The following is a 24,260-nucleotide window of genomic DNA, read 5'->3' as shown; positions in this document are numbered from 1 at the left end:
GCGTAGATGGCTAACGTCATGTTTCGTGTTGCTGGGAAGTCGTAAATTACAGGTTGAACAAGATGGGCCCTAGGATGCTTGCTTGAGGTACTCCAGCTTGGATACCATGTTGTGTTGATTGTTTATCCTGCACGTTAGTGTTGAAACATCTGTTTGTGAGATATGAGTGTATGAGATGTACGAGTTCGCCTGGGAAACCAGCTTTGCTTAGTTTGCGTATAAGGCTGTTGTGCCAGAGACGGTCAAAAGCTTTTTCGATGTCCAGGAACACGGCCCCTGTGGCTTTGTTCATGTTGTAGCCATGTGTTAGATGTTTGACTATGCGGAGGAGTTGTTGTGTTGTCGAGTGGTGATTCCTAAAGCCGAATTCCTCCAGTCTTAGGGTATCATTGGTGATGCAGTGCCTAGTGATACGTTTTAATATTACCTTCTCAACAATCTTGCTGAGCAAACACAGCAGACTGATGGGTCAGAAATTTTGTGGAGGGAGTGGTCTTTCCCTGGCTTCCTGAACATCAGGACCTTGGCCGCCTTCCAAAGGTTAGGGAAGTGTTGGTGTTTTAGGATGATGCAGTGCCTAGTGATACGTTTTAATATTACCTTCTCAACAATCTTGCTGAGCAAACACAGCAGACTGATGGGTCAGAAATTTTGTGGGAGGGAGTGGTCTTTCCCTGGCCGCCTTCCAAAAGTTAGGGAAGTGTTGGTGTTTTAGGATGGCATTCGTTAAGTGTGTAAGGTATTCTATGGCTTTATCCATGAACTCCTGGAGGACACAGTTTTGAATGCCATCAGGCCCAGGGGCTTTCCTAGCGTTGGTGTGCTTGATAGCCCATGTGATTTCGTTTGTGCTAGTGCATCTAATTTTGTTGCACGAGGGCTGGGCTACAAGTTGTGTAACCTCTTGGTCCGTTTCAAGTGTGAATACTGGATCTGAGGGAGCCAGATTCGGCATGAAGGGCATTGCAAGTGTTGTGGCCATAGGCTCTGCCTTCTCCATTGCAGAGTAAGCTGGGCTGTCTGGTCCTTGCAGCGTGGGAATGTAATGTTTCTCCCTGGTGAAGTGTCTGGCTAGCTTCCACATGCCAGGACGTGTGGTATCTAGCCTAGCGAGTTTCCGTCCCCATTGTTCATTTTTAATCTTTGTATTTTATCCCGTATTATGCCCTGGAGTCTGTTGACATGCAGTTTATAGAACGGGTGCCTGGTACGCTGCCAGTATCTCCTGAGGCGGTTCCTCATTGAGATAAGGCCCGGGATCTTCTGGGGCAGGGCCGTCAAGTGTTGTTTTGGTGTTCTGTATGGAATGGCGTCAGTCATTACATCTTGGACGGCAGTTGTGAGAGCCTCCACAGCCTCATCAACTGATATTTATCATAGGTTTTATAATTTGTAAGGTAGTATGTCTGCTATTGAAGGACAATGTATTCCAGGGCTTTAGATACAGTAGATTTACTTCAGTTAAGATTGGTTATGCATGAGTTTGAAAAACAGTCCAACTTTGTCTGTATTAAATATGTCACATATTTGTATTGTGCTGTCAAACCTACTAAGACACCATTTTCCTGGCAGGTACATTATCTTTGTAAACAGATGCAACCTCACCACAGATTTTATGGTGTACAGTTGCAGGATGTCCTCCAAACCTATGTGGAGCCACCCCATTGTTCTAGTAAAATTTTCTGTTTTCATCTTGCTCACAATGTCTATAGCCTTTGCTTGACTTACTGCACAACACCAAACAAATCTAGGGTGGCTTCATTATGTATTTTTGATATCATACTCTGTTGCCATTATACTATACACTCACAAAATACAAAAGTAATAAAATGATAGCAGTATTGAAAGGAAAGATTGCTGCTCTCCACATAGAGGAGGTTCTGAGTTGGAGCTGGGCACAATGGAAAAGAATGCTAGAGATACTAAGCATTTGGAGTAACTCCTTCATCAGACATAGAAACCTCACATATATGCACACAGGCACAACTCACACGTACATCTACATCTAAATCTAAATTCTGCAAACCACTGTGAGTTGCATGGCAAAGGGTACATTGTATTATACCAGTCATTTCTTCGTGTTCCATTTACGTATGGAGCTAGGAAAGAATGATTGTTTGAATGCCTCTGTACATGCAGTAATTATTCTAATCTTTTCCTCACAATTCCTGTATGAGTGATACATAGGGGTTGTATTGTATTCCTAGAGTCATCATTTAAAGCCTGTTCTTGAAACTTTGTTAATAGACTTTCTCAGGATGGTTTATGTCTATCTTCAACAGTCTTCCAGTTCAGGTCCTTCAGTATCTCTGTAACCTGTGACCATTTGTGCTGCCCTTCTCTGTATCCATTCAGTATCCCTTGTTAATTATACGTGGTATGGGTCCCACGCACTTGAGCATTATTCTAGGATAGGTCCCACGAGTGATTTGTAAGCAATCTCCTTTGTAGACTGATTGCACTTCCCCAATAAACCGAAGTCTACCACCTGGCCACTGTCATCTCTGGTAGCTAAGGCTTGACTGCAACTTTGTCTGAGATGGATAACAATCTAGCTGGTATGGTAGAGGTATGGGCAATGCATGGGGCAGGGAGGCAGAAGTATAGCAGGATAGGGGTGGGGTGAGGCAGAAGCTAGTGTTGCAGGGACAGGAAAGGTCTGTTATATACAGTGTGGGGAAGCAGTGCTTGGAGTGGGGGGAAACAGAAGAGAAGATTAGAGAAATTGAGAAGGGATAAGGACTACACAGTGAGATCAGGAAAGAGGGATGAGCAGATGGAGGACAGGGACTTGTGAATACTGAGGCTAAGAGGGTTGTGGTAATGAAAGATGTTTCTCAGAGGGAGTTCCCACCTGTGCAGTTCAAAAAATCTCAGGCTGGTGGAATAATCCAGATGGCACAGGTTGCGAATCATGGCACAGGTTGCGAATCAGTTGTTAAAGTAACACACATCGTGTTGGGAGGCATGCTCAGCAACTGGCTAGTCCAGCTGTCTCTTGGGTACAATTTGGTAGACAATGGTAGATCAGATGTTTGCTTTCACGGGTGGTCCTGCCTTGATGTGGTAGGAGATGCCCATGACAGGACTGGAGTAGGTGGTACAGGAAGCTGTGTGGGACACGGAGCAGGGATGGAGTAGGTACAGATGGAGAACTTGCGTAGATGTGATGGTTGGTGGAAAACCACACTGGGAGGGGTGAGGAGGATATTTCCACCCAGAATCCTAAACCATCTACCCCCCCCCCCCCCCCCCCACCTACCCAGCTAGATTACTTACTTATCTCGGAGGCAGTTTCAGTGTGTGTATGTGTGTGTGTTGTGTGTTGTGTGTTGTTTTTCCACATCTGACAAAGGACTTAGCCTGAAAGCTGAATATTTCTAGCATTCTTTTTCAATGTGCATGTCTGCAACACAATGCCGTCTCTATGTGGTTAGTATCAACCTGTCCTTCCCATATGGTTTTAATCCATCCTGTATCTTTCCTTGTTTGAAAATAATAAAAGGAATTACTGGAGACCTAGGTTGTTCTATCCACTGTATTAAAACATTTTCCAGCTCAGTACACCTAGATTTCACTTTATGCTTTAAAAGCAATTTGTTAGAGATACTTCAGTTTCCTAACATTCCCTTCTAATATCAAAGATGGCATCCCAAGAGACAGCTTGAATCCTTTTTATAACAACATCTTGTTTTTGTTGTACTTCTGTATGATATGCAGTTTCTTGGCCCCCTGAAAATGGTTTTTTTCTTTCTTATTTCATGTAGCCATTGTGTCACACTCTAAATACATTTCTGTACAGTAAAGAAACTTTGTTCCGTGGTTAGCAATGCGTCACAACTAGGCTGGTGGTAGGAACCCTCATGTGACATAAGCTTTATGAGGTGTATGACCAGCAGCTGGAAGTTAGGAATGCAGCTAGGAGGAAGGTTTCCCATGTCCAGTTGCTAACAACAGCCCACCCTTTGTCTTGTGCAACATTTTAAGCCTCCCGGCATCTGCTGACAGCTTTTATGAGCCTTCTCGTGCTTCATGGGAAAGTGCCATAAAGGAAGTGGCAGCATGTGTTATACTAAAGAGAAGTGCATCGAAATGGGAGATATGTTACAAGGGTGTCATGTGGAAATTTTTGCAGCACTGAAGCAAAGGAGTGTTTTACATGGGTGTGTGTTTAGAGGTTTTGCCGTACTGCATTCACACTACATGTATGCTGTAATATAATGTGTTTTTTTGTGCAGTTTTCACAATAATCAGTCTCTAAATGGTAATTTAATAAGTTTTATGCTTTGCTACCGTTATTACACTAAAAAAAACTGTGTTAATGTCTATGGTTTGTTAAAAATTACAGTTCATGTGATATTTGTATTTAAGTGATTCTCTCATATGGTGGCCACTATTCACATTTACATTTATACATTTTCAACTTCTTTATTTATACACTTATGCCACAGTATAGAAAGTAAAATCTGTTAACCATTGTGATGTACTGTATTTGACAGATAACACAAAAAATGAGCACTCAATGTAACACTTCGTATATGATCTCACAAGCAAAGATGCTAAGCAGTTGGTTTTTATCTTCAGTTTCCAAGGTTTAGTTTCTTGCACATTAAAGTCTTTGTGAATACTAGACCTTATCTGATGATTGCCTAGTCAACTTCTTGCTGAAAAAATTAAAAAAAAAAATAGTTGATCAAAGCAGTCTGTTTGCTTTTCACCCTGCAATATTAAATTGTTCTGCCAGGTAGAGACCAAAAAATCCGTTAACATGACAGAATTTATTTACAGCCTGAAAATATACTTCTCGTTGGTGGAGGACTACAGCTGAAGTTGGTGGACTTAGGACTTTCACAGGAACTTGAGCCTGGTACACATCTACGAACCACTCTGGCAACCCCAGAATTCGCAGCACCTGAGATTGTCAGTTACGAGCCTCTCTCCTTAGCTACTGATATGTGGGCACTTGGTGTCATCACATACCTCATGTAAGTTGCAGGTGTTGCAGTTTCTTAAGAAAGTTTAGAAATAATGCAAATTTAGGAGACAAAAAAATTTTTTCGTTCTTCCTCCCACATTGGTGAATGAATCTTCTAACAAGGAAGAGCAACAGTATAAGATTTTTATTTAATTTATTGAGTTGCTTCAGTTCTTGTGTGTTTCAGTATCATATCTGTAATACCTTGTTATGATGTGGAAGATGTCAGTCATTTTACATATATGATAAATTTTTGTAATGAAAATAAAGCTGCTTGCTGACCATTTGCATTACTGGCTTTAACATTTATCTTATTTATATTCAAGTAGCGTAGTGCCCCACTGCTTCATTCACATATACTGTATGGTCTGAACAGACTTTTTCTGTTTCTGTTTAATCGAGTTTTTATGTTGTTCACAAACTGCAACACCTTCTAAAGTTTTCACCCTAATGAAGGGCATAGAGGTATGGTCTTTTCCGAATTTACAGCTGACTAAAATGCGATTCTGGCAGCTGGAGTCAAAGTCTCTTGTTAATGATGCTTTTGCATTCTTGTGGTGATATTTCTATAGAACTTTCGTCACCTAACACATATTTCTTTACGTCTAACTGAGCAGGGAAATACCAGTTTTCAAAGTTTAAAAATGTTTTAATTTTATGAAATATTTTCCTAAAAATTTGCATTCCTTACTTCACCACCTTAGGGGTTGAATTTCCAAAAATACTGAAACTCATATTTTTATTGTTATTTTTAACTGAGAAGTCAAATATTGATTTTCATAGAGTTAGCTTTCAAAATGCTTTAATATTTGTTTAGTAATCATTTACTTCTAAAAATATTTTTCACCCACAGTTTTACCCCCTTAATAGTTGAATTTCCAAAAATGCTGAACACAATTTTTTTTTAAATTTCTGTCAGTATTCAAATACCAGTATTTGTAGTTCTAGGTTCAAAATTGGCTTAATAGTGACGGACCTTCAAAAATCCTTTCATTCCCTATTTAACCCCTTGGAGCGGAATTTGAACAATCCATTTGTAAACAACACCTGCAGTATAAGATCCACACCCTCTATAAATTTCAAGTTTCTATCCGTGGCGTTTTGGGCTGGGCAATGATGATAGATATAGATAAACAATGGCCAATGTGAGTTTTGAGAAAGGCCATCAAATATTATCCTTACAACTTATTTCTGTGCAATGAATACTGTATATTTGTAGATTTGCCACAGAACATTACAGTATTTTTTATGACAGTAGTGAATGAAAATATGCAAAGTAAGGTAACCTTTTGCCCACTTTCATCATTGAAATCAGCATGCACATAGAGCATAGGTTGTTGAATTAGTGTTTGATAACATCTATAATACAGCATTACCAATTCAGGTTCTTACAAATATGTACTCCCAGAATGTTTTAATATTCAGTTTTATGTACATTTCACACATTATTGTTATCAGTTGTGTTATGTCTTGCATTTTATTGAATTTATTTCACTGTGTATTTTCTAAGTTAATCTATAGACCATTTACAGAAAATGAATTGATATTTTTTTGAAACATTTCTTTGGTAATTCACTCTGCTAGAGAACTACTTAGTGTGGAAAATGTGGTGGCAATCAAATGAACTGGTAAACTAAGTAGGGATAATTAATAGGCTGATAAACTAGTGCTGCCCTAGAACTAAGGAAATGGTTTAAGCAAACATAGAAATGGACACAAATCCCTAAACTTGAAAAAGCATGATAATAAACAACTTTGAAAGAGTTACAGAAAGTAGAAAAGGTATCTTTGGAATAAGAAGAATTGTTTAAGATTTTAAAGTTAAACAAAATATTAAAGAACTTAACTGTCCCTTTTATTGTTCTCTTAACCATTTTTGAATGCCATGTGATTACCTCCAGATTTTGTTGGAATACTGTGCCTTGATGTATCATATAAATTCTATTAAAGAAGTGGTACCTGCTAATCTCAAATGAAAGAAAAAGTAGCTTCACAGTATAGGCAAGTAGAAAGAAGTAGCACAGGAATTCTTTGAGCACTATAAATTACCCAAATGATACATCATCTCCCACAGATTTTATGAAGATGTATTAAAGTGAACATAAAACCATTATCTTCAGTGGTGTAGCTACAGTTAACAATAGATCTAAGTTGTCTTCCTACAAAACCACCAGTTCTAGGGTCACAAATTAATGTACAGCTCAGACTGACTCAGCAGCCAGGCCATCATATAATCTTTTGAATAGCCTGAATATACACTGCCTAACAAAAGAAAGTGAAACACTCAGGAGACATCGTCAGATGTCTACATCTACATCTTTTAGTGACTAGTGTTTAACGTCCCGTCGACAACGAGGTCATTAGAGCTGCATCTACATCTGTGTCTATACTCTGCAAACAACTGTGATGTGCACATCAATGCAACTTCGTAATGTACACATCATCAGCTGGTGTTATAACTAGGAATAACACAATAAATATATCACCATTCCAAGGTTTATTTTCACAGCACTGATACAAATGCTTCTGTTACCAGGCACAAAGTTGTAGATGAACACTTTATGGAAAATTATAGAAATTGATGGTGGTTATACCAGTGTCAAGGAAGTGCAAGTGAAATGCAGAATTCCGGTGGAAATCACAAGGCCATTTCATGGTAAGCCTTATGAACATTGGAGTCCAAGTTCCAGTATAGCAATTGGATTCTAAATTCACAGCGCAATCATATCAACATCGAACAGCAGATCTACCGCAGCATAGCACTTCTGAGTTGTGGAGTGGAAACATGGCATGATGAGAACTGAGTTGTAGACTTCAGGAGCAATGTTAAATAAGGCTCCATAGTTAATGGAGCCAGTGGCTGGGGTCCCTGTATATTCTGGGCGGTCAATCGCTGAGTGTTATGGGAGGCTGTGTTTTGAAGCACGCATATGCTAAGGCAGCCTGTGATGTTAGCAGTGGGCCGCGCAGGGAAAAGTGCAGTGAATGATGCATTTCTTGGCCTTACGTAATAGAGCACACACTGCTTGGTGCGGAGATTTAATAATGGTGGATGCCACACACCTCCCCCCTAGGGGAAGCAGGGAAGCACCTGCTGTAAATGCAGCAGTGTTGGTGACTCGGAGCACAGGAGCATATGGACGAAACCGCCCCGGCCGGGAGTGAAGGTTGTACCGTGTGGACCTCAGCAGCAGAGCCAGTGGAGTAGGAGCAGCCAGTGGCATGTCTTCATCTTCATTTAGAATTACTCATTGTTGGTGACAGGATAACATCTCATAGGCCGGAAAGTGCAGCCTGAGGGGCTGGGAGATGTCTGGGATAAGGTGCTCTTTTTGGGGTGTGGTGTTGATCAGCTGGATGTAGACAAAAGGCATGTATAAGTCTGCTGTTACTCTGGATGTGTGGCTTTGGGTAGGATGGGAACCAGGTAATTGGTAATGGTGGTTCTGAGACGGGGACGGAAAAACTGTTGGGAAACTATTTTGGGGTGAAATTGATTGGCATGTCGCAGAACCTCCTGGTCCAGGAGCTGCACTCCAAAGACCTTCTGGCCCTGATGCTGGACAGTTGTTACCGGAATCCAGGGTGGTTGCCAGCCAAATCCTTTTGTCCTCACTAAAGTCTCAGGATGGAACTAGGAAGCAGGCAGTGGTGGTGCTGGCCTTGGTATCGGCGTGATCAGGCTTAAGAGGGCTGCAATCTGTGTAGAAGTTCCACAGGACTTTTGTATCTGATGGGTGTGGACCTGTAACTGCTCAAAAAAAAGTTAGTGATGCATCAGTGGAGTGATGCTGGAGGTATTTCTTCATCTGAGTTTTGAAATTGCATACCAACCTCTCGGGTTCTCCATTCGATTGTGGATGGAAGGGGGTGTTGGAATGTGGCGAATGGCATGCTGGTCACAGAAACCACAAAACTCCTCGCTATGGAATTGTGGACCATTGACAGTTACGAGCGCTTCCGGCAGATCTTCAAACACAATTTTTTTTTTCTAAGGCCATGATGGTGTTGGAATTGCATTGGACAATGTACAGAAATTGGGCGTAAGCATCAACCACTATCAAGAACATAATGTTAAACACTGCACCGGCAAAATCAGTGTGTACCAGCTCCCAAGGATGAGCATATGGTGGCCAAGAAGCAAATGAATGTTGTGGGGGTGACTGATGGCTTTGGCAGGATGAACATGTTGGGGTGAGTCGTTCAGTCTCCTGGTTCATCCCCGGCCAGTAGGTGAACCTGTGAGCCAGCAGTTTAGTTCAGGATACCCCCTCAGTGATGTTGGTGCAATAGTGCAGGACGTAAAGAATAAGGAATTACTATTCATGGGTGTCCCTTGTTGGAAACAAGTAGAATTACTCCCTTGATCAACATGAGCTGATGGCAGGCATTAAAAGAACTGACGGAATGCTGCAGAAGCCTTGGGAGATTGTCGTTCGGGTCATCCACGAAGTACGTGACTCCAGACTTGTTGAGAATACCTCATCACTACCGGTTGCGTCTGTGACCCGGGAGCTGGTAATGGGAAAAGAATCTATGGTGGCTTCTGCTTCTTCATCAGTGTGAAAACACAGAATTTCTTCTTTGTTGAACTCTGTATCAGGTCCCCATGGAAGACGGGAGAGGACATCAATGTTGGCATGCTCAGTCGTGTTGCAGAAGTGAATCTCATACTGGTAGCATGCCAGAAATAAAACCCAGTGCTGGAGGCAGTGAACAGTCCTGTCTGGAATCTTCACTGCTGGATTGAATAAGATGATCAGCTGTTTATGGTCTGTGATGAGGTGAAACTTTGTGCCAAACCAAAATGTGGTATTTCTATAATATGAAGATGATGGCCAGCATTTCTTTTTCTGTTTGGGAGTACCTGTGTTGGGTGTTAGTAAATGTTTTCGACGCACCTCCCTGTGTGCCAGGACCACCCTGACACCTGTATCAGGTGCGTCTGTTGCAATAACTATCTGTTTTCTGGATCAAAACGTGCAAGGCACAGCGTTGTCAAAAACTGGGATTTCATCCTGTGGGAGGCATGCTCACAAGCTGATGTTCACCGGAAAGGCAAACCTTTTTTGCATAACTGGGACAAGGACACAGTTTCTGTTGCTGCTGCGGGTAAGAACTTTTGATAATACAATATCATACCCAGAAAGGAATGAAGTTGCTTTAGTGATATTGGTCTGGGAAGTTTGATTCTGGCTTCGACAAATGCCCAAGATGAAGATTATGTGGCTGAGGTACTCAGTCTCAGGCTGGAAAAACAACATTTATATTTCCTGCATTTTAGGCCAGTCGCCCTTAAGATCTGAATAAAGATTTCAGATTGTTAACGTGTTCCTCTGTGGTTCTCCCTGTTTCAGTGATGTCATCCAAATAGTTAATGCATTCATCTTCATTAAGTACTAACTGTTCCAAGAATCATTTATAAATGGCAGGAGTACTTGTTATACCAAACATTAGGCATTTTAAACGATGAAGCCCATGCGGCATGTTAAGTGTAAGAAACTATTGAGATTCTGCATCAAGGAGAAGTTAGTGGTATACATCCTCTAGGTCTGTCTTAGAGAAGAAGTTTCCACCTTTCAATTTTGACAGTAATTCTTACGGCTTCCAAATAGGATATGTCTCAATGTCTGACTGGGCATTGGCAGTTATTTTAAAATTACTGCACAGGCGGATCTTCCCTGATGGCTTTCACACTATGACTAATTGGGGAGCCCATTGACTAGAAGGAATAGATTCTAGAACTCCAGTTGCAATTAGACAATACAATTCTTCCTTTACTTGGTCTGTGAGAGCTAACCTAACAGCATGGGCTCGAAAGTACCAAGGCTGTGCATTGTGTTTAAGAGCGATGTGCACCTCAAAATCCTTTGTGGTGCTGAGTTCTGGGGTGAACAGGTCTCATAATCCTAGCAAAGTGTCTGAGGTTGGAACATCTTTAGATACTGAATTCACAGAATCTTCTATTGGAAATCCAAATTTCTGGAAAGAACGAAGTCCAAACAAGTTCTCACTGTTAACGACTTAGAGGGTAATTTGGTGGGTGACATTATGAAATGTCATCAGCAGTTCAACTTGGCTATGTACTGGGATGGTATGTTCATTATAAACCATTAGAAGTCTCTTTGTTTTTTGCAAGGGAGGAGGTCCGAGTTTCAAATAGGTACAATAATTCGGAATGCTCACAGCTGCACCAGTGTCTACTTGTAATATAAATGGTTTCTCTGCAATTTGCAGTTCTGTTAAAAGCTTATTGGAGATCTCGTGATGGTCAGTAGTGGCTACCAGATTAACAGTCATCTGTTTGGCAGGAGGTTGTCTTGCCTGACGGGAGTTACGACATACAGAAGTTAAATTGCCATTGGTAGAACAGGTTTTGGAATAGGCCCATCTGTCAGGACAGTCTTTGCGTTGATGTTTTCTAAAACAATCAGGACATTATGACAATCATTTCGGTACCCAAGACTGGTTTGATTGACTCGAGTGGGGTGGAGGACGTTGTTGGTTAATGGTACGGTGTCCTGCCTGTAAAGTTGCTACATCAAAGTTGGCTGTTGGCTTGAATGAGTTTACATTAACAGCTGCTATGTCGATCCATGACTCCAGTTTCTTGCTTGCTGCTCAGGTCACTTCAAAGCTTTGTGCTAAATCCAAAACTTTGTCTAATGACAGGTCTTCGAGTTGAAGTGCCTTGTGCTGGAAATCCCTGTCTGAAGTACCCCGGGTGATCATGTCCCTGATCACTTCTTCTGCACATGACTCCATACTTTAATGGGTTACAAAATGACATTTTTTCCCTAAAACTTGCAACTCCGTGGCCCATTCTCTAAGAGTCAGGTTTGGCTGTTTCTTGCACTGGTAGAATGCTACCCAGGAGTAAATAACATGGGTATGCCACTGGTAATATTTAGTCTGCAACGAATGAATATTTGGAAAGATGAGCTCTGAAGGCTTAGATAAGGGAACTAATTTGCACAGTAGCCAGTCAGTCTCAGGTTTTGACCATGACGAAAACAAAGATTTCATGAGGCTGGCATCAGTTACCCTGAATGCATGGAAATGCTCCAGTAATCTTGACTCATAGGCTTCCCAGTCCCCTAAAGTCTCATCAAAGGAAGGAAAAGGCAGCACTTGTTGTGTTGCTTGCACCTGTAGTGAGCTTTGAAGAAGTGGTTGGAGGGTATTCAGTAGCAGCTTCTGGTGCTCTTCCAGCTGATGAATAAATTGTGTGAGTAGAAATTCCAATGTAGATGATTGCTGGCTTGTCTCCATTTTATTGTGTTATACTTAGGAATAAAACACATTATCACCATTCTATGGTTTATTGACACAACACTGATACAAACAATTCTGTTACCAAGTGCCAAGTTGTAGGTGAACACTTTATGGAAAATTATATAAATGGATGGTGGTTATACCAATGTCCAAGAAGTGCAACTGAAATTTGGCGGAAATCACAAGTCCATTGACATACTAAGCCTAGTGAACATTGAAGTTCAAGTTTGAGTTTAGCATTCGGATTCTATGTCCAGAGCGCAGCTGAATCAACTTCGAACAACAGGTCCATCGGAGCGTAGCACTTCAGAGTTGAGGGGTAGAAACAAAGCTTGATGATGACTGGCTTGTAGATATCAGGAGCAGTGTTAAATAAGGCTCCATAGTTAATTGAACTGGCAACTGGGGTTGCTGTATATTCTGAGTGGCTAATTGCTGAGCGTTATGAGAGGCCAATCGTTGTGTTTCGAAACACGCACACATGAAGGCAGCTTGCGATGTTAGCAGCGGGCTGTGCACAGAGAAGTGCAACCAACTATGCATTTCTCGGCCGCATGTAATGGAGAGCACCACTGCTCAGTGCGGAGATTTAATAGTTGTGGATACCACAGTTGGTAAGTAACTGATTAGAGTTGCAATTGTCTGAGACAGAATGGCCACCACCAGTGTGCATAAGTGTTGTTCATGTTCATTGTTGTTACTAGACCTGGTGTGCTGTATAAGGGTTATCAACAGTGTCAGATGCTGAGTGGCCACTGCAAAGGACACAGAGATGCCACATACTTGTATGATACAGTGTTATCAGCTCCTGATAGAGTTTGAAAGAGGCATTATTGTGATTCTCCATGTGTCCAGCAGATCGAATCACACAATGTCCAGATTTTTGGGGCATTTAGATGTGATAGTGGCCCACTGTTTACTGCATGGGAATATGAGCTCTGGCATACTCGTCATCAATGTCCTGGTCAACCATGTCTGATCACCACAAGGGAGGATAACCGTATTGTGCATCAAGCACATTGTAAACCATCCCCCTGCATATGCTACCAAAAAATGAGTAATGGGCCCACTGCAGGATTCTGTATCATCTTGTACCATGGGTTGGATACAGCAGGAGCCACATTAGTGAATTAACATCCCATGAATAGACATCTGTAAAAACCATACAACGACTGTGTTTGGAGCAGTGCTGTGACTGTGAAGCATGGACTGCTGATGCAAGGCATCACATTGTCTTCACTGATGAATTACAATTCTACATTAAGCTGGATGACCATCATTGGCGAATGTGGTGGCAAGCTTATGGAAAGGCTAGTTGTTCCACAGTTTTGGAGGTGTACAGCAGTATGAACCATGGACCTTGCTGTTGGTGGGGAGGCTTGCGTGCCTCAGCGATACAGATGGCTGTACCGTAGGTGCAACCACAACAGAGGGGTACCTGTTGAGAGGCCAGACAAACATGTGGTTCCTGAAGAGGGGCAGCAGCGTTTTCAGTAGTTGTAGGGGCGACAGTCTGGATGATTGACTGATCTGGCCTTGTAACATTAACCAAAACGGCCTTGCTGTGCTGGTACTGCGAACGGCTGAAAGCAAGGGGAAACTACAGCCGTAATTTTTCCTGAGGGCATGCAGCTTTACTGTATGGTTAAATGATGGTGGCGTCATTTTGGGTAAAATATTCTGGAGGTAAAATAGTCCCCCATTCGGATCTCCAGGCGGGGACAACTCAAGAGGACGTCGTTATCAGGAGAAAGAAAACTGGCGTTCAGCGGATCGGAGCATGGAATGTCAGATCCCTTAATCGGGCAGGTAGGTTAGAAAACTTAAAAAGGGAAATGGATAGGTTAAAGTTAGATATAGTGGGAATTAGTGAAGTTCGGTGGCAGGGGGAACAAGACTTTTGGCCAGGTGAAAACAGAGTTATAAATACAAAATCAAATAGTGGTAATGCAGGAGTAGCTTTAATAATGGATAGGAAAATAGGAGTGCAGGTAAGCTACTACAAACAGCATAGTGAATGCATTGTTGTGGCCAAGATAGACACGAAGCCCACACCTACTACAATAGTACAAGTTTGTATGCCAACTAGCTCTGCAGATGATGAAGAAATTGATGAAATGTATGATGAGATAAAAGAAATTATTCAGGTAGTGAAGGGAGACAAAAATTTAATAGTCATAGGTGATTGGAATTCAACAGTAGGAAAAGGAAAGGAAGGAAACCTAGTAGGAGAATATGGATTAGGGCTAAGAAATGAAAGAGGAAGCTGCCTGGTAGAATTTTGCACAGAGCATAACTTAATCATAGCTAACACTTGGTTCAAGAATCATAAAAGATGGTTGTATACATGGAAGAATCCTGGAGACACTAAAAGGTATCAGATAGATTATGTAATGGTAAAACAGAGATTTAGGAACCAAGTTTTAAACTGTAGGACATTTCCAGGGGCAGATGTGGACTCTGACCACAATCTATTGGTTATGAACTGTAGATTAAAACTGAAGAAATTGCAAAAAGATGGGAATTTAAGGAGATAGGACCCGGATAAACTGAAAGGACCAGAGGTTGTACAGAGTTTCAGGGACAGCATAAGGGAACAATTGACAGGAATGGGGGAAAGAAATACAGTAGAATAAGAATGGGTAGCTCTGAGGGATGAAGTAGTGAAGGCAGCAGAGGATCAAGTAGGTAAAAAGACGAGGGCTAGTAGAAATCCTTGGGTAACAGAAGAGATACTGAATATAATTGATGAAAGGAGAAAATACAAAAATGCAGAAAATGAAGCAGGCAAAAAGGAATACAAACGTCTCAAAAATGAGATTGACAGGAAGTGCAAAATGGCTAAGCAGGGATGGCTAGAGAACAAATGTAAGGATGTAGAGGCTTATCTCACGAGGGGTAAGATAGATACTGCCTACAGGAAAATTAGAGAGGCTTTTGGAGAAAAGAGAACCACTTGTATGAATATCAAGAGCTCAGATGGAAACCCAGTCCTAAGCAAAGAAGGGAAAGCAGAAAGGTGGAAGGAGTATTTAGAGGGTCTATACAAGGGCGATGTACTTGAGGACAATATTCTGGAAATGGAAGAGAATGTAGATGAAGACGAAATGGGAGATACAATACTGCGTGAAGAGTTTGACAGAGCACTGAAAGAACTGAGTCGAAACAAGGCCCTGAGAGTAGACAACATTCCATTAGAACTACTGACGGCCTTGGGAGAGCCAGTCCTGACAAAACTCTTATCATCTGGTGAGCAAGATGTATGAGACAGGTGAAATACCCTCAGACTTCAAGAAGAATATAATAATTCCAATCCCAAAGAAAGCAGGTACTGACAGATGTGAAAATTACCGAACAATCAGTTTAATAAGCCACAGCTGCAAAATACTAATGTGAATTCTTTACAGACGAATGGAAAAACTAGTAGAAGCCAACCTTGGGGAAGATCAGTTTGGCTTCCGTGGAAATATTGGAACACGTTAGGCAATACTGACCTTAGGACTTATCTTAGAAGAAAGATTAAGGAAAGGGAAACCTACGTTTCTAGCATTTGTAGACTTAGAGATAGCTTTTGACAAAGTTGACTGGAATACTCTCTTTCAAATTCTAAAGGTGGCAGGGGTAAAATACAGGGAGCGAAAGGCTATTTACAATTTGTACAGAAAGCAGATGGCAGTTATAAGAGTCGAGGGACATGAAAGGGAAGCAGCGGCTGGGAAGGGAGTGAGACAGGGTTGTAGTCTCTCCCCGATGTTATTCAATCTGTATATTGAGGAAGCAGTAAAGGAAACAAAAGAAAAATTCGGAGTAGGTATTAAAGTCCATGGAGAAGAAATAAAAACTTTGAGGTTCGCCGATGACATTTTAATTCTGTCAGAGACAGCAAAGGACTTGGAAGAGCAGTTGAATGGAATGGACATTGTCTTGAAAGGAGGATATCAGATGAACATCAACAAAAGCAAAACGAGGATAATGGAATGTAGTCGAATTAAATCAGGTGATGCTGAGGGAATTAGATTAGGAAATGAGACATTTAAAGTAGTAAATGAGTTTTGCTATTTGGGGAGCAAAATAACTGATGATGGTCGAAGTAGAGTGGATATAAAATGTAGACTCGCAATGGCAAGAAAAGCCTTTCTGAAGAAGAAAAATTTGTTAACATCGAGTATAGATTTAAGTGTCAGGAAGTCGTTTCTGAAAGTATTTGTATGGAGTGTAGCCATGTATGGAAGTGAAACATGGACGATAAATGGTTTAGACAAGAAGAGAATAGATGCTTTTGAAATGTGGTGCTACAGAAGAATGCTGAAAATTAGATGGGTAGATCACATAACTAATGAGGAGGTATTGAATAGAATTGGGGAGAAGAGGAGTTTGTGGCACAACTTGACAAGAAGAAGGGACCGATTGGTAGGACATGTTCTGAGGCATCAATGGAGGGTAAAAATCATAGGGGGAGACCAAGAGATGAATACACTAAGCAGATTCAGAAGGACGTAGGTTGCAGTAAGTACTGGGAGATGAAGAAGCTTGCACAGGATAGAGTAGCATGGAGAGCTGCATCAAACCAGTCAAAGGACTGAAGACCACAACAACAACAACAACACAGCAGTATTACTCCTGGTGTCACAGTATGGCGAGGCATCGGTTATGATATCATGTCGCAATTGGTAGTGACTGACAAACTGTGGTGGCACAACAGTACAACAGAAAGATCCTGTGCCTCCTTTGTTATCATCTCTCATGACCGTGCTTGTCAACACATGACATGTGTCTCTATGAACTGTCTGTGTAATGTTGAGGTACTCCTGTGGCCTGCAAGATCCTGATATATATACATGATAGAATATGTTTGGAATTCTGTCCCAGTGCCAGTAACCAGTATATCAAGGACCTGTTAAAACACTTGAGGGCCGGCCTGCCTCAGAAAGGATAGAACAGCTTTGACACCCTTAATACCCATATGAATCAGTGCATTCATCCATGTCACAGGGGCACATCATCATACTGATAGGTGGGCTCACAATGCCAAGTTCTGTGCAAATTTGACTTGATTTTGTAATCACTGAGATAATGCTCCTGAAATAACATCACATCTCCTCTCATCTTACGAAGTTTTATTTTATTTCCTTCTCTCCTTGTCAGGCAGTGTAGTTTTCACCTTGCCATTGGTGTTAAAGTCAAGAATAGCGTTTTCTTGCAGTGACAGTTGTATACACTGATGTTCCTAATCGAATTGGTAGCATTGTAAGATATTTTTACTTTGTGTACAAACATTCCTGCAAATTTCACGTTACATATATACATGGTGATTCTTATTAATGTTTAAAAACACCCGAAGTGATGTAGATGCCACTGTGGGAAGTAATGTAACATGAGACACAGGGGAGTCACAAATGTCAGGAAATACCCCAAAAGTGGATGACAAATGTTGACCATGTGACATCACCAGATGACAAACCTCGCCATACGTGCGTCTGTTGGGCTTATCGATCCTACACTTGCCAAGAGCATTGCTAGATATCACTGCAAGACGGTGCAAATTTCAAACACCTTTTGTAAACGTTATCTGTAGTAAACATAGATGTTACAAAATTATTGCCCTTGCTGTAACCAAGTAAAAGCTATTCTTATGTTGTGTTTCCGTCCTGTTGTCCTTTCTTTTTTGGGTACAGACATTATTTAGTAAAGAAAACATAGATCAGTTACTGGTAATGGTGAAATTTGGAAGCTTATACTCATTTACACGTGACACGGTAGGGTAGGTTTTTGGTACTGTACTTTGCAATAAACTTGCAGAGACAGCGAGATCGGTAAACAAAATAATAACTCTTACTGCAGCATAAACACATGATTGTCAAATGCAATGCAAGAAAATACTGCCTGCCAGATGCAAAACTCAAACCCTGAGCCCCAAACAGTAAAGTCGTGCACGTAGGCCTGGAGCCTCACCAATGTGCATCCTTAACGTGGGTTGAGGTGACCAGGTGCAGCACGCTGATAGGCTCAGCTGCTGCATGGGCGGTATCATACGTCCTCTCGCAATGTCACATGTTTGAGATTTGTCATACACTTTTGGGATATTTCCCGACATTTGCAGCCCCATGTATCATGTAATAAATTACTTGTCTCAGTGCCATCGAGGTTTTAAATGTTCAAAAGAATCAACCTGTACACTAGGAAAGTTCTATTCCAAGAATCAACCTGTACACTAGGAAAGTTCTAATGGAATGTAAATAATTTAAAAGTGAAGGAGACCAATCATTTTTTCTTTTTTGTGTGTGGCTGTTGATTACTCGTCGCTTATTCCTATGTATGGTAGATAATTACCTGGGGGGGGGGGGGGGGGGACCATGAAACTGAGGAACTTGTTTGGAGGTTGTTGTGTGAGGTGTATAGATCAGTGACAAGATAATTTAGCCACATAGAACTGTCTATGTTCCATAGGTCATTTGAACAATTTTTGTATTGAAATGACAGAGAACTAGTCAGTTTACAGTAACATTAATAAAAACAATATTTTCTAGACTTATAAATGCAGCTACACAAGAAAGTAACTCTCTCTTCTTCAGGCTACCAGTTTTCTAATTAAAAAACTCATCCTTGGAATTGAAGTAGTTGTCGAAGACCAGTGATTTCATGTTAGATTTATAACTTGCATTGCCATTTAGATTTTTCAATGTAGACTCCACTTGCTAAAATGATAATATGCTTAATATAAATCTAGTATATTTAATGTTAGTTGGGAAGACTTGTGGGGAAAAAACAGGCAAAATATTTATTTTATTTCAGCATCATCAAACAGTATAACATATATATTACAAAGAATGAATGAACACAAAAATTAATAGTACCAAAATATTAGAGAAGTTGTATAGTCATTAGTTTGGAAAGGACTCAACTTCACAATTAATTTGCTGTTTGTAAAACAAATGTAGACTACATTGATATATGAATAATTAATGAATATTTCAGTGGAGGAAAGAATATAAGAAGCACCAAAATTATAGTAAAAATTATTTTATTGGAAATAGCAATAGCTCAATGCAAGTTTTACCACTAAATTTTAATACATGCTTGAGACCTGTGTGGATATAAACAAACTCACACGATTCACTGGAAGTTATGGCACTATGTGTGTAGCTGGTTCATTGGGGTCAAAGGAAAGCCTAAGTGGGGGGATATGATCAGTTGCAAATGAAATACATTTCAGAATCACGATCAGACAGTGCATTAACTGCATGCTTATCATTTATCTTCTCATTATAAACTTCATCAGTGACATCAATTTGAGGCTCTTGCTGTTGCTCAGTGTCTAATAGTAAATTTAATACTATTTTCAAATTGTAAGAAACAATTACAGTTGCAGGTAATGTGTCTCATAATTTTTTTTCTGTATTGAAATCATGTGTTTCTGTTTGACGAACTATGTGGCAAATCATTAATATCCTTAATAAACTCCTACTTTTTGTAACAATGAACAGAGGAAAGGGTAGATGAAAATTATATCTTTATTATTGTTTTAGATTTTTGTTGTCATTTGCTTTTATTTCAATTTTGCAACAGGCTGAGTGGAATATCTCCATTTTTGGGAGAAGACAAGCAGGAGACTTACTCTAATATAGCTGCTGTGTCATATACGTTTGAGGAAAATGCTTTTTCTCGTGTCTCGACTGCTGCCAAAGATTTTATCACCAAACTCCTTTTGAAAGATTCTTCGAAAAGAGCAACTGTTACACAATGTCTAGATCATAGTTGGATTCAGGTATGTAATTAAACAATAAAAAAAGTAAATTCTTGTTCATTGAATCACATTTTGCTTACATGTTTTAGTTTCTTTTATATCTGAGCCCTGTGTAGGCTCTGGAGTTCTTTACAGCAACCAGTTTCTACAAAATAAAATGATGAAAGCACTAGATGTATGTTTTGTTTGATATTGACCAGTGTGTTTGGTACAAAGGAAAAGACATACTCACATCCCTTCATGTGCTTTCAGGCATGCAGCTTAAGCTTGTCAATTGTAAAGCCTAAAATAGAAGATAATATAAGGAAAGTGACATTGAAAACTAAAAAACATTGGAAGGTAAGACATCCTTATGATTTGGTCATAATTTTATTATATTGTTTTATGTTTGGCCAGAAGACACACAAACTGATAAAAAATTTGGCCTTATTTAGATGTTTAGTGTGGAACATGAAATTGTTATCTGATGAGGGGCACGATGCAGTTACATTATACACAGACTTAAGTTGTATCATTAGTATATTATAACACACAATTGCCTAGACCTGATATGTAAGAAGATGGGGCTATGACCGAGTGGTGTCAGAATTGTTAGCATACTGGACTTAGATCCCGGAGGACGATGGTTCAAACTTGCATCCAACCATCCTGATTTAGGATTTCTGTGATTCCCTAAATCACTTCTAGCAAATCCCAGAATGGTGCCTGTGAAAGGTTACAGTTGACTTCCTTACCCATCCTTTCCTAATCCGATGGGACCGATGAACTCACTGTTTCATCTCCTCCCCCAAATCAACCAACCAGCCACTACTGTGGGACACATGCAGCCATTGCACAAAGAAGCAAAGGGGTGCATGCATTGGTGCAAAATTATTCAAGCCACTGATTTGTACACGAGTCACCATGCATAGGTGCAGGAATCTCTCTATCCTAAATCATGAGACACTTCTAATGGTTGTGCATCTGTCTGCAATTCTATTTGGTGCTTTGCAATAATACATCTCACTGCTAAGAGTTCAGTTTTTTGCCTGCATTCAAATTTTCCTTTGCTTTAACACTTTGGTTCAGTGTCTAACAAAAATGCATTGTATTTGGGGAGTATTACTGTGTGTTTCCTTGTCTGTGGTTCATTGAATCACATATACCTTTACAAAAACAGAATGATACAAAATGACATTCTGTGGGCTCCTCACAAATAAGAACAACCTGGAACAAACAAAGGCAAGCCTGAACCAAGTAAAAGGCCTTTTGAATACATTCTGAGGCCTTTGATGTGCCAAAGCCATCCTGGGTCCTTTATGAGCCGCTTTGATCAAAAAATAATGTATGTCAATGAAAGCAAATAAAATAACTACAAAATCATGCTTATGAGTGAAGTAGCTGTGTCCACCATTGTATGTGAACTGCGAGTAATATATTTCTCATCAGAGGTCACCAAACAGTCCAGCAAATTCCACTGCAATTCAAAATCTGGCACAACATCCAACCATTCGTCTCGAGTTTGGAGGTGCACGCCCTCACTCTCTCTCTCTCTCTCTCTCTCTCTCTCTCTCTACTGTATCCTGCTACTAGTGAGTGTGAGTGTGCTGAGTGTAGTGTTGCTGTGCATGTGTACTTAAATCAGCTGCCAACTGTATCAGGATGGGCCAGCCATGCAACCATGTATCCCTGCTGTGCTGACTACCAGCAACTTGCACCTGTATATGTGGGGAGCAGCACTGTCCCACACTCACAATGTGTTTTGAGTTGTTACTGCTCACATCAGTTGTTCTATGTATCTCTTATGTTCCGCCTTCTGTATGATTCTTTTGTCTTGTTACATGTGGAGTCATGAGAGGTTTATTTCCATTATTGTTCAAAGTTTATGAATAGAGCCATGAGGTTTATGAATAATGTCATATTTGTGTTACTTGGATCAGTTTCGTGTATTACTTGGCTACTACGTGTTTGGCAATGCATTTGTAACAGTTTCCATGCGTGCAGTCTTGAAGTGTGGTTTCATCAGGTCTAGTCATTATGGATGCTGTGCTACCACCCATGATTAAACAGCTTACTTTGGCAGTTATGACTTTGTTGTCCTCATTAACAGATGGGGTACCATTCCACTGGTCTATAGCCACTTTTCCTTGACGATTTAGCTGAGGATTGGGATGCTTACAAAAACAGACTCAAGACAGCATGTTTGGCTTTGAATTTTTTGGCTTTCAGTGTGACGGACTCGAATTTGTACAAAGCCTTATTCCTTTCATGGATCCACCTAAGGTGTATAATTACTGTGTTAGCTTGCCCCTTTACAAAAATTGGCAGTTCTTACTTTTGATCACATGTGCTGTTTATTGTCCAACTGCCATCGCAAATGAAACATGTCATAGTGACACGAGTTGAATTCTACCGGTGCTGCAAGAAACCGAACCAGTCCTCCAGGGCCTGGGCAGCCGAACTTGACAGCCTTAGCAGTTAGTGTCAGTTTGTTATTGATGCCCATAATGGCTTTTATGCAGATTCTACAGTGCACAAAACAATTATCTGTTTAGCTCCGGACAAGGAAGCGCACCAGAAGACTTTACTCTGTTAAAACCCCCTATTGGCATAACTTTTGCAAATAGCACAATCTTTTCATGTTTCCATGTTTCTCAGGCAATGGTGACCAAATTAAGCATGGGGGATGATGTGGCAGTAGTGTCACTAGGAAAAAAGATAGTCTGCACAAAGAAGTGGCAGTAGCGACTGTTAACATGTGGGCCCAGCATCAAGTAGACCAAGATGGCTCAAGCAGCCATGACCACCACAGCATCAGCATTCTCTGTTTCCTTGTTGTCCTTCTGTTTTGTTCAGCAAACATTTGGCATGCGCTAAGCACTGGGCTACTTACAGTGCTTGCTAGAAGAAAGGCAGTACCGTCCCTGTGTGTCGTTCACTGAAGGTTGCTCCGGATATGGACATGGATGTAAATTGTGTGACTTCAATGCTTGTGACTTCTCATAAGTTGTGTATTGAGTTAAGTGTTTTTCGCCAAGTGCTCCATCTACAGGTTGACACAGGTTCTACAGTGACGTTATTGAATTCTCAAATCTATGTGAGTTTAGGCTCATCACCTTTGACACAGATCACATGGACACTGGTCAGTTATAACAAACAGAACGTTGTGCTGTTGGGACAGTTTATAGCATGTGCCTCTTAAAAGTCAGTGGTTCATTCCATTACAGTTTTGGTGGTTGTTGTTGCTGGTATAGAGAATTCGGTTGAGATCGATGTATTTCGGGCATTTGGACTTTCTACCACCAGTGCAGTGGATCAGGTACCGTATTCTCAATTGCAAATACTGTGTAAGGAATTTTCAGACTTATTTTTGAAGCTATATGGTGTGCTACAAATTTTTCTGCTCACATTTCTTTGAAATCCATGGCAGGGCCTCATTTGCATCATGTGCATCCTATCCTGCCATCCAGAAAGATCACGTGAAAGCAGAGTTGGACAGACTTCCATCTCTAGGGGTGGTACAACTTGTTACAGCTACTGAGTAGTCATCTCCACTGGCTGTACTCTGGAATCCACCAGGGAAATTTCACCTCTGTGGTGACTTCAGTACTATTGTCAATGTGCTGTTGATCATGTTTACGTATCCTCTCTCAAACCAGAAGGAATTGTTGGTGAAAATATTGGGTGCCCAATACTTTTCTAAAATTGGTTTGTCTTGAAGCATAAGTGCAGGTTCCTCTGGATGATGAGTCTCAGCGATTTCTGCTTTTAAACACTCCTTTTGATCTCTGTCAATATTTGTGCCTGCCTTTTGGTGTGAGTACTGCCCCTGCTGTTTTCCAACATTTTTAGAGCATTTTACTATGCCTGTCTTGGGTTGCATTAATTATGTGGATGATATTGTTCTCACAGGCTCCTTCATGACCGATCACTTGAAAATTTATGCACTTTATTTTCTGTTTTACAGTCCACAGGCATACACTGTAATCTCATGAAATCTCAGTTTTTTCAACCTTCTATTGTTTGTTTGGAGTTCAAGAGCTTGTGAGATGGGCTTTGACCTTTGTCAGACCACATCCCCACTGTTACACCTATGCCTCGCCCCTCGTCCACAAAGGAGCTTCATACCTTCCCAGGGAAGATAGCCTACTACCATAAATTCCTGCTGTGGTGACAACATTGGCCCACCCGTTGTATGCCTTGTTATGCAAGAATGTGCCTTTTTGCTGGAGCTCAATTTGCAGACATACTTTTCAAATGTTGAAATCCAGACTACTCTCAGCCCCT

General features: G+C 40.8%; 1 protein-coding gene across 1 annotated transcript in view; it reads left to right on the top strand.

The window, feature by feature from the left end:
* Positions 1–24,260, top strand: part of LOC124788907 (death-associated protein kinase 3-like) — a 96,386-nt gene that overhangs the window by 41,450 nt on the left and 30,676 nt on the right. Inside the window, exons 5-7 of the mRNA XM_047256190.1 lie at positions 4,789–4,985; positions 19,817–20,015; positions 20,247–20,333. Coding sequence (XP_047112146.1) covers positions 4,789–4,985; positions 19,817–20,015; positions 20,247–20,333 — 483 coding nt within the window. The remainder of the gene's footprint in view (positions 1–4,788; positions 4,986–19,816; positions 20,016–20,246; positions 20,334–24,260) is intronic.

Source organism: Schistocerca piceifrons, chromosome 3, assembly GCF_021461385.2.
Source record: "Schistocerca piceifrons isolate TAMUIC-IGC-003096 chromosome 3, iqSchPice1.1, whole genome shotgun sequence".
NCBI lineage: Eukaryota > Metazoa > Arthropoda > Insecta > Orthoptera > Acrididae > Schistocerca > Schistocerca piceifrons.
The sequence above is the reverse complement of the archived record's forward strand: the minus strand, read 5'-3'. Positions and strand labels throughout refer to the sequence as shown.